The 11,774-nt window shown below is 33.5% G+C and overlaps 1 protein-coding gene across 5 annotated transcripts; it reads left to right on the forward strand.

Annotated features, from left to right (window-relative positions):
- The first annotated feature begins 1,258 nt into the window (after window positions 1-1,258).
- On the forward strand, window positions 1,259-8,594 carry syt8 (synaptotagmin VIII). 5 transcript variants are annotated; one of them, XM_046858643.1, is made up of 9 exons: window positions 1,259-1,519; window positions 2,775-3,077; window positions 3,386-3,552; window positions 3,648-3,743; window positions 3,958-4,122; window positions 4,840-5,007; window positions 5,588-5,705; window positions 5,814-5,947; window positions 8,087-8,594. In XM_046858643.1, exons 1-9 carry the CDS (start codon window positions 1,495-1,497, stop codon window positions 8,324-8,326), a joined length of 1,416 nt encoding a protein of 471 aa, XP_046714599.1. In that variant the 5' UTR covers window positions 1,259-1,494; the 3' UTR covers window positions 8,327-8,594. The 5 variants fall into 5 exon arrangements, with proteins under 5 accessions (XP_046714599.1, XP_046714602.1, XP_046714601.1 ...); XM_046858646.1 differs by having other exon boundaries at window positions 1,260-1,528; window positions 2,765-3,077; XM_046858645.1 differs by having other exon boundaries at window positions 1,260-1,528; window positions 2,769-3,077.
- Window positions 8,595-11,774: the final 3,180 nt, after the last annotated feature.

The raw sequence follows: 11,774 nt of genomic DNA on the forward strand, positions 1-11,774 counted from the left end.
GAAGGATGTTGAGGATGTAGAGGACACTGATATCAACAGTGAAAACCATTATAGTAGAATGTCCAAAAGAATTCCATGAAATGCAATATATCAAAAAATTATTTTAGATATTGAGATTTATTTGCAACCTTTCCAATTTCCTATTCAGTTGTTTTGTTATAATTAGGGCTGTCAAAATTAACACATTAATAACATGTTAACGCAATTTTATTTTAACGGCATTAATTATATTAACGCGTGATTCATTTTTTTATTTACTTTTTTATTTAACCTTTATTTTTACAGGCAAGTCATTAAGAACAGGTTCTTATTTACAATGGCGGCCTGACAAGTGGAATAACCACTTAGGGAAAGGGAAGTAGGGCTAAAATAAATACAAAACATTAAAAATACATACAGGTTAACAATTACATAAATACATTTTAAAACAAAATTATGTAGAAAAGCAACTGCATATATCCAGTGTATATTAATGCAGTGTGTATTTCTGTTTGACCATTTTTATAAAAAATATAAATAAATTAAAGGTGAAATTAAAAACTTCAACGCAACAAACATTTATTCACGAAGTCTTTTCTTTACTCAGATATAAAAAAAAAAACACCAAAAAATCACTATACATTTGTTTTACTGATGCAGCAAGGCTCAAATCAAGCACCAAAATCTGTTATGATGCACACATCCGGCAATAAAAACCGTCTGTTTGGAAACATAGCAAAATTTCTGTTTGGTGTCCTGATGATTTACGTACCTTAAAACAGCATTATTTAAAAAATCGACAAGAATATTTTGTCTTCATGCTCTATGTTGAGTTTTGTTTCACTAATGATAAGCATACATTTGCATAAAGCATCCATATTTGTCCATGCCCATGTTGATTAGAGTATTAGAAATTACTTGAAAAAATTAATTTAAGTACATTTAGAAAAGATCAAAATGTGACATTGCGATTAAATATTTTAATCTATTAACAGCCCTAGTTATAAGACCACTGTAATCAGTGTGTTTTTCAAATATTTCTAATACAACTCTATGAAGAATGAGCAACAAATTCAGTTTATAAAAATCATCAGACTGAAGCTTAGACAGTATTACTTAACGTGTCAATACACAATATTTACAGAGAACTGGTTTCTGTTCATATTTCCACCTCAAATGTAAATATATGGGAGGGAATCATAACTGTGTTTGTACTTCTACAGTGACAACTCTGATGAGGTGTTTGCTTCATTTATTCACTTGTATCTTCATTTCCATTTCCTCTTAGATCTGCTGTGTATTATTTTCTTATTCATCACCTTATCTGTATTTTTGTGAAAGGTTCCACCTCACATAGCTCAGCCTCTGAGTGCACAGTGTGTGAAGATGAGGTGTGGCAAGTGACTCAGAAGTAAAAGCCTCCATGGCTTGGTTACTTTTCACCATTTTGTTTAGAATGTTGTTAATGCCAATGTGCATAACTGTAAATCTACAGCCTTCTCTGGGTGGAATAAAATGGAGGAAATTATAATATCTGAAAGTGTGTAAGGTAAGCTTTATATTTTTATTTTCTGGATGTGACTCTGGGTTACATTACTGTTGTACTTTCGACAAGTGCTTACATTGAAAATCAATTTGTAAAAACAATTAAAAAACTCTTTTTATGATTATTTTAACTAAGCAAATGCTCCTACAAGGGTCTAACGACAGCTGAAATCTTCTTGAGAAAAAAAAGTTTTACATTTCAACAATAAAATATTAAAAGTAAATGCCACCAGCCTTTACAAGCTAACAAGCCATGTTGTGTCTGTTGGGCTGATTGGGCTTTGCCACGGAAAGCAACTTCCTTCCTCACTCCATTAGCTGTTTTGAAGTGTAGATTCAGCCATACTGGGATCAAAACCTTTGCTAGAATTCTGCAAACGTGAGTTTTATTGATAATATTTGAAGTTATTTTAATATATATATATATATATATATATATATATATATATATATATATATATATATATATATATATATATATATGTGTGTGTGTGTGTGTGTGTGTGTGTGTGTGTGTGTGTGTGTGTGTGTGTGTGAAAATGTAGATCTTTTTTTAATTCTAGTAATGATCTGAAGCTTCATAAATTTTAGCATGGTAGCTTAGTGATATTTTAACTAGGTTTGCATTAGTTAGAGGCATTGTTATCATTGTTTCCAAAGTCTTTTGGTTTACCGAGAAAACTTACTTATAATAATTCAAGTTTACACAAGAAAATAATTGCTATTGTCTTATGCAGTGTACCGGGTTAAAAGTTCACAGCATGCAAATGTAAATGTAACACATAATAATAGAGGTTTTTTTTTTTTTCAACAGTGACAAATACAATATTATTATGCTCAATCCTTGTATCCACAATTCTCTATTTTATAAGGAAATATTTAATTGTGAAAGAATGTTATCTCTGCAGCACACCCTGTTTAATAGAGCTTTGCATCAGTTGTCAACATTCCATACAGTTGTTTAACTATGGTGGTGGCTTAATGTCTAATCTGCCATGACAGCTAAAGTTTTTCTTTACACTTGCTTTATTTTTGGAACACATAACACTTTTTGTGTAAATCCATAATTTCTTGCTATTTATTTGAATAATAGTTATTCAAAGAAATAAAACAAAATAACTGTGGAAAGAAGCTCTGTTTAGTGTAGTTAGCATTTTATCCATTAGAGAGCAGTATTGCATAACAGTTCTATCAGTCAGATGACTTATGCATAGCTTATGTTTCATCTTTATATTTACTGTGAGCTTTAGATCTTCGTTTTGACACACCAGCTATGGCCTTAAATTCTACATTAAACAACTCAAGCACCAATGCTTCAATGGCTGTGACTCCAACCTCAGTCAACATAACTTCATCTTCAATCAACATAACTTCATCTTCAATCAACATAACTTTAAAATCAGTCTCTGTTGTTGCGATGGCAGTCACTACACCTCCAACCTCAGTCACTATATTTCCAACATCAGTCACTTCAGTCAATCTCACTACATTGCCTACCAACTCGACCACTGCCTACCCCGGGTTACTGCCCTCTCTGTTGGACAAGATCCCATGTGAGTATTGCAAACCGTTTGCCTCTTCAGCTCTGCTAACTGCCCCCACAATCAACCTTCGTCACTTTCTTACTGAGGATGGAGGCACCTGTTCCATGCAGCATATCTAATTTCACTCCCAAGGCACATTTCTTACCTCTCACTTTTCACATGCTGCAAGTTTATCTCACTATAATCCTCCTGTCTGTGCTCTTGCCTAATTCTTCGCATGCATGTCATAGTGCTGCTTACAGCAACACCAGTCTGTTTGCCCTGCCTGTTCAATATTAAGGATAAACCTTAACAGAAATCTTTCATAACCCTTCTAGTGCCAAGATGGGCCATTTATGCCATAATTGCCCTGATTCTCCTGGTGCTTTTAATTTGTGTGCTGTGCTGCTGCATAAAGTGCTGCTGCAAAGGGAAGAAGAAGAAAAAGAAGCAGAATCAGAAGATCAGTCTGAAGGGACTGAATGGTAACAGTACAGCAGCGCTGGTGAGTGAATGGACATTTTATGCTTTCAGATAGACTTACCCAGGGGAGTTTATGGGTGTTGACTTTTCTGATTGGACAATTTATTTGATCGGCAGGTGCAGCCTGAAACGGGGGATGGAGACTATGGATCACTTAACCAGCCACGAGGAAAACTGTTATATTCCCTGGAGTACAATACAGCACGCTCAGAGGTCCATCTGATCCATTTAATTATGTGTGAATATATCGGCTTAATTTAGAGACTCGCACTGCAGATGCGAGTTGCAAGTCTGAATAAGTATTATCAGTAATCATATTATCACTTATATTCGTCCATATTCAGGGATATGTTTCGGGTGTAACGTAGACACCACATCTTTTAAAAATCATACACATAGTATAATAATACTGTGATTGTTATTTCAGATAAATGTTGGAGTGAAAGAAGCTGCGGCGTTAATGGCTATGGATTCCTCAGGAACATCTGATCCTTATGTAAAAGTTTTTATCCGTCCCAAGTCCAAAACCTTTGAGACCAAAGTGTTTAGAAAAACTCTAAACCCAGTGTTCAATGAACACTTTAAATATCAGGTATTTATCAGTAATCATGATTTTCTTTCACATGTAGTCCAAAGATATACACACTAGGGCCCATAGTGACCTGTGATTTGGCATGTTATGCCATATATAAGAAGATGAAAAATGGGTGGTGTCATTGGCATAGATCTTTATTTCTAATTTAAAATGAACACGACATGACATTTTTTGTTTTATGTAATTAGGCTGCAGAATCTTTGGCAGTACCTCCCTCTGTGTGCATTCTTTTAGTTTTAATAACTTTAACAAGTATAAACTCAGAAGCAAACTAACTGACCATCACCAGCTTCAATAGCGGTATTAACTGTATTATGATATAGATGTATTAGCTGGATGGATTTTTTCTATATTTTATTGTATAAGTATTATAGTTATAGTTTCTAAGTTATAAACTTATAGTTTCATTGAACTGAAAAACCTTGAAAATTAAACATATTAGTAAGTAGATTATAATATAATGTTTTCTGTGTATTTTATACATTTTTAAATATTATGAAATCGTAAATCAGGGAAACCATGGCAAATCTATTTTGTATAATGCAACATTTAATTTTGGCATATGGCCCTCAGTGAAGTTTAGCAACTGCCTTAAATTAAATTAACATGAATTGGTAAACACACACACATGCTTGGTAAATGAAATGGCTACATTTGATTGTATCCTGTTTTTTTCTAGTTTTTTTCTCTCATGTGTGGCAATTATGTGTTTAGATATCTCAGAAGGATCTTAGTGAGTCTACACTTGTGATGCAAGTGTACGACTTCAACAGATTCTCCAAGCATGATGTGATTGGTGAGCTGAGGCTGGAACTCTCAACTGTAGACTGGAACCATGTGATTGAGGAATGGAGAGACCTAAATGCACCCTCAAAACATGAGGTACATTGGGCTTAGAAAGTTTGAGGAATTTTACCTCCATCCTTTGTTGTTGTTTCTTTTTTTGGGGGGCATATTGTAATGTTGCAGACAAACATTATTTTCTTTGATAACTTTATGGAGACTAAATATATTATATTGCTTCAGCCAGGCATTTCAGTAAATGTATTTTAAAACACGTTTCATTTGGAACCTAACAAGCCTTAAAGTGTTAATGATTATTGATATAACTGGAATATAAATTATATATTACAATTTGTCACAATATATCATAATGTGCAAAACAAAATATTAAACACCATTATACAATAAGCTTTATGGAGCAAGATACAGGCAATAAATTAAAAATGTTTTTTTTGTGAAGCACTCAGTGGTGAGTAAACTAATAGTTAAATGGCTATAGGAAATTGGGAAATAGGCAGATCTTTGACATTGTTAATTAAATAAAATGTACCAGCTTTAAGACCAATGTTAAAGTTCTGTCTTGGGAGAAAATACTAATAATATTTCTATCTTATCATTTGGCATGCACAAAGCCTGATATCAAGGTAATCGGTGTATTTAAAATGTAAATCTTTTACAGAATGAACATCTGGGTGAGATTTGCTTCTCCCTGCGTTATGTCCCCACTGCAAGTAAACTTACTGTGGTGATTCTGGAAGCCAAGAATTTGAAGTCAATGGACATTGGAGGTGCTTCTGGTTAGTTAATGATCATGTTCCTAAATGCAAATTGATCAAGATACACTAATAATCACTAATTGTTATTATTTAATAACAATAATGTATCTGTACATGAATGTTTTGTAGATCCATATGTCAAAATCCAGTTGGTTCTGGACAGGAAGAAGTGGAAGAAAAAGAAAACATCAGTGAAGAAGCAAACACTGAATCCTTACTTCAATGAATCTTTCACATTTGATGTGCCATTTGAGCAGATTCAGGTGTGTCACTATTTTGGTTTTGTTAATCACACGTAGGCTTTTTCTTTTTATATACAGCCTTGTATAAATTTGACACAATGTTTTCAGTCATCAATATACATACACATATGTACAATAACATTCAACAATGAAAAACATGCAATATGGGATGCTTCCAGCTTATTATTTTTTATTTAAATTTTTGAGCATTTTGGAACAAGTAAATGATTTTAAGATAAGATAGCCTACCATAACTTATTGTACAACCCCAGTTCCAAAAGAAGTTGGGACACAGTGCAAAATGTAAATGAAAACAAAATGCAATGATTTTCAAATCTCATAAATCCATATTCTATTTACATTAAAACAATCAAATGTTTAAACTCAGAAAAATATGGTCATTTTGAATTTAATGGCTGCAACAGGTCTCAAAAATGTTGGGACAGCGGCATGTTTACCAATGTGTAGCATCACGTCTTCTGTCCGTATTCTGGGAACTGAGGAGACCAGTTTCAAATTTTTTTGGGAGAGGAATGTTGTCCCATACATGTACATGTATATTATTTTTAGATATTTGCATTTATTTTTATTTCTTTGTTATTATTATTATTATTATTGTTATTATTATTTATTTTTATTTCTGTTTTTTATTTTTTTGTATATTCTTCTTTTTTTATATATATTTGCATCTATTTTTATTTCTTTGTCTTGCTGCTGTAACATAGAAATTTCCCCACTGTGGGACGAATAAAGGTTTATCTTATCTTATCTTATCTTATCTTACGTGTCTAATACAGGATTCTAGCAGCTTAACAGTTCTATGTGTTGTTTGTTGTATTTTTTGTTTCATGATGTGCCAAATGTATGCAAATGGTAAAAGATCTAGAATGCAGGCAGGCCAGTTCAGCACCTGGACTCTTTGATTGCTAAATCATGCTATTGTAATAGATGCAGTATGCGGTTAGAATTGTCTTGCTCAAATATGCAAGGCCCTTCCTGACGTTTTCTTGATGGAAGCATTTGCTGCTAAAAACCTTAATATACTGTTCAGCATCAATGGAGCCATTCCAAATGTGCAAGCTACCTGTTCCACAGGCACTAATGCATTCCCATACCATCAGAGATCCCTCTCCTCTTTAGTCTGGAGGTCCATGGTTTTCAAAAAGTAATACAAAATTAGATTTGTCTGAACACAGATGTTTTTCACTTTGCCTCAGTACATTTTAAATAAGCTTTGGCCAGAGAGGATGTCAGCATTTCTGGATCATGTTCCCACATGACTTCTTTGCAGGATAGAGATTTAACCAGCATTTGTGTTTGACATGGCAAACTGTGTTCACAGGCAACGATTTTTGGAGGTGTTAATGCACTCATGCCCTGATTTCCATTTCAGAAGTGTTAAATGTAGTGCCGCCTGAGGGTCTAAAAATCACGGGCATCCATTGATTTTCACCTTTGTCTCTTGTGCACAGAGATTTCTCCAGATTCTTTAAAACTTTTAAGTAATGTTATGCTGTAAATTATGAGATATTCAACTGTTTTGCAATTTTATGTTGAGGAACATTATTCTGAAATTTGTAGACACAGTCTTTCACATATGTTTCACAGCTCTACCCATCTTTACTTCTGAGAATCTCTAATACAAAATATTCATACCTAATCATATCACTGACCTGTTGTTAATTAACTTAATTAATTGCAAAATGTTGCTCCAAATATTAAATTTTATTAACACCAACATTTTCCAGACTTTTGTTGCCCTGTCCCAACTTTTTGAGGCTTTTTGTTTGAGGCTTTTTGTACCAAAATGACCTTATTTCTCCCTTAAAATGGTACATTTCTTCCATTTAAACATTTCATATGTTTTCTATGTTCTATTGTGCATAAAATATGGGTTTATGAAATTTGTAAATCATTGCATTCTGGTTTTATTTAAATTTAACACAACTTATTTATAACTTTATTGGTGAAATTGGTGTTGTACTTTGTGTATCTATCTGTTTGCATGACTTGAGTAGAACATCCATGCTCTGTGAAATCTCCTGATGTTAAGTGCAATGTAAATGTTAAGGAAATTGTTTAGGAAAAGCAGTTATCCATCATTAATCATTGTGTTTATTTCATGTGTATATAATGATATAATATTTTTTGTATCTACAGAGAGTGCAGTTGGTGATCTCTGTGTGGGATCATGATAAAATGAGCAGGAATGATGCCATTGGAAAAATCTTCCTTGGATGTGATGCCACAGGAAACCAGCTGCGGCACTGGGCAGACATGCTCTCAAACCCACGCAGACCTGTAGCCCAGTGGCATACACTGCTCTCAGCTGAGCAGGTGGACACAACTCTGGATCTAAAACATACATTAAGGATCCCATTCACCAATAAAACCTTTTAAAATAGTCTGAGCAAATAATTTTGTTATATTTGTGTAAATAACAAATAGTAGAGGTTGTTTATGTTGCTTTATTTCATTTTTTTAAATACACAAGGATTATAGAATTTTTAAATTATGTTAATATTTTGATTTATAAATGATAAACTGTCCAAAAAGGTGTGTGTGTGTGTGTGTGTGAGTGTGTGTGTGTGTATGTGTGTGTGTGTGTGCGTGAGAGAGAGAGAAATGAGTGTCCTTAAATAAATCATGATTTTCTCCGCAATACAAACGCTGTTTCCATTCACAAACTTTTCTTTGACCATGCAGTCCATTTCACATGCATCACCTTGGTACACGCTCACTATCATGCACATGCATGTTGATTTCTCTTGTGGCAACAGACGCACACATGCTGATTTCTTTGGTGGCAATAAAGGATAAGGGATAAGGGTTTGTATGCACAGTGTCAGCACACATACGGTTTAATTGGGCTGCCTAAATGAAATTTAAGGTCCTCTGTAATAATACCCAGTGCAACAAAATTGCTGGGAATTCTCAGTAATGTTTATAGTCCAGAGTTTAATCAAGCCATTTTACCCTGTTTATAAATAAAAATACACATACTATATTAACTCTTATCTGCAAAAAGAAAAAAAAGAAAAAAGATGTGCAGTTTCTCAACTCAAACTAGCCAATCTAGCAACAGCAGCAATGACATGGTTAAAGTAACCATATTATAAGATATTTCCAAAATTCGATTAAATTAAGCTCTTGCATATCTGCAATGCATTGTTGCAATTGCAAGTTACAATCAATATGCATTGTTGCTAATTGAACATGTGTACAGGTATAATAAAGTGGACAGATAATATGTACAGTGTACTTTATTCTATCCAAAACTATAAACTAATTTCTTGGTGTTCAAAACATTTGAGTGTATCTAATATGCAGCATCTGTTAGTGTACTCACATTGTGCATATTTTAATATTTTTGTGAAAACAAATCTGACATGGTCATATGTATATACATATGTTTTGTATTTTCACCCCAAATTTCTTGCTCCATTTTGGCATAATTTCTGATGTAAAATCAATGTAAACATAGAGAAGTAAAACCCAAAATACAACTAAATAAAAGTCAGTTTATTGGTAGTAAAAGGCAGTCTGCAGCATCAAAGCCTACACTCAGCAGGTGTGACCTAAAGGCTTCTTCCTGTTCATGCTGAGAACACTACAGAGCTGTGATCCTCACACATCACTATGAAGGATACTACAACAGTCTGACAAAAAAACAAGCTGAGCTGCATATAAGGTGCAAGGACCTATAATCTGACATGCATTATACAAGTGTTAGTGCCAGTCCACTGATTTGATCGTACAAGTAGAGTTTTAACAGTACTGATATACAGTAAAGCAGCATTGGTAAATTTCACAGTTTGTATCCTTGCCATCTAAATGGTGAAATATATTTTGATTATGTACAGTCAGTCATGGAAACAAGAATATACAAATAATTTTTTTTAAGAGGCTGCTATGCTTGTAATTTCGTGTCTAACTCATATTAAAAACATAGATATTTTGTATTAGGAACCATTATCACAAATTTTGAGGTCATTCATGTTTTTGCATTACTTAGCTATTCTGCTGAATTATACCTGCTCTGTGAATAATTAGGTGTAATCAGTATATTCTTTCTTTTTTTCCCCCTACAGATTAAAATAATTTAAATCAGGGACACACCAATGTTATCAATAGGCCTCTTTTGTTTTTTAATTACATTTTAGTACCTAAATTACTTGTAAGAATGTACTCAGCACATAATCCATCAATTAAGTATATTTGCAAGGAATATGCAAGCAAATTAGTTTTAAAAAGTAGTAAATAAGAATTTTTTTCTCTGTAATAAAAAGAAGCATAAAACATATACTAATAGGTGAAACTAACCACTTGCTAGTAGAAAAAGTACAGTATGTTGAGCAACACATCCATTCAGGGGTTATTTCCTGATTAAATAAGTTGGACAAAGGACTCATAGGTGCTCTGGTTATTGTAGGTTATTGTTGTCTCAGACCGTGACATCACTGGTGAGCTGAGGTCTCCTGGAAACCCAGAGCAGCAGGTCAATTAAACAGAGCTGCTCAGAAGAGGCTGATGATTCCCAATGCTGATAACAAGCTGTGCTGAGCTCTCTACCATCACGTTACATCAAGACCAACGGTAAGAGAAACATTATTAGATATATAGTAGATTAGTTAAAATTTCGCTTAAGTTTGCAATATTTTGCAGGCTAATAGATAAACAGAGCTAGAATTTATATTTGTTTTGTGTTTTACTAGGCGTTGCTGTACTGCTTGATTTTTTTTTTTTAAGTTAAATAGATGATACAGCAAATAAATAGATGCCATGATGAATTGTGTTGTCTATAAATCCAGGCGTACAGAAGTAACAATATGAAAAAAGGTCAAAATGTCATATTTTCGGTCCACATTAATATCATAGGCAGCATTCACTGACACAGAACTTAATATAAATACACATCTTGGCACACGTTTTTGTGCTTGCTGCTTGATCTTGCTGGATTGGTGTAGCTATGAAATTAAACATTAATTAGTTTATTTAAAAAGGGAAAAGTTTACAATACATTAGGATGCAAAGATGGAACAATAATGAATAGACATTTGGTGCCACCTAGATGGTGATTAGTTTATTTTTTTTTTTTTTTAATCTGGTTCCCCTTAACTTTTCTTAATCATAACATTTCATTTTCCTTGCCACAGTCACCACTCCAGCTTCATAACCTCTGTATCTCTGTAAAACTGCATTGCGTCAATGTCCTTTTTAAAAGCACTATACAAATAAATAACAGCTGAATTTTTGTAAAACTTACACAAAAGTCTCATCTGATTAGCAGGGGACATTTGTAATGGACACTTCTTCAGTAATAGACCTTGAGATTTGGATGCCTGCATGTATTTACTGATTCAAATCAAGTATTTCGGGGGCCAAGCCAGAACTTTTTCATAGATAAACCATCTGTCTGATAAGAGACAGAGTCGAGAGTTAGTCGAGAGTGTGGTGAAATACAAACCCCAAAATTACATACAGTATCTGTGCATTTGTGTGCTGTCCAAATTGTGTTAGTATCTGAAACTGACCTATGACAGTGGGTTGCCATATTGATCAATTTTGCATTATATTTTGTTACAGACAAACACTGCAGATAGATGGAAATCTCTGGCCAATGAGAATATTTACGGATAATACCCTGCAGGACAATTGTAGACACAAAATCTTGGAACAGATGCCTCTGACATTAGAACGTTCAATATAATATACATACTCATGTGTGAAATACAGGCCTAACAACTATATAACGATTTATTCTGTAACACTGGGAAGAAAATTAAATTAAATCTACGCAGCTTTTAGTTTACGCAAACAATGCATATGAAATAATTAAGAATTTAGT

This window comes from Silurus meridionalis, chromosome 10, assembly GCF_014805685.1.
Source record: "Silurus meridionalis isolate SWU-2019-XX chromosome 10, ASM1480568v1, whole genome shotgun sequence".
In the NCBI taxonomy this organism is placed as follows: Eukaryota; Metazoa; Chordata; class Actinopteri; order Siluriformes; family Siluridae; genus Silurus; species Silurus meridionalis.

Bases quoted from the DNA above. Each gene is read 5' to 3' on its own strand.
- syt8 (XM_046858643.1), top strand. From the start codon at position 1,495: ATGGAGGAAATTATAATATCTGAAA. The intron at 1,520-2,774 runs GTGTGTAAGGTA...TGTGAGCTTTAG, and splicing joins GGAAATTATAATATCTGAAA to ATCTTCGTTTTGACACACCA. The intron at 5,706-5,813 runs GTTAGTTAATGA...AATGTTTTGTAG, and splicing joins GGACATTGGAGGTGCTTCTG to ATCCATATGTCAAAATCCAG.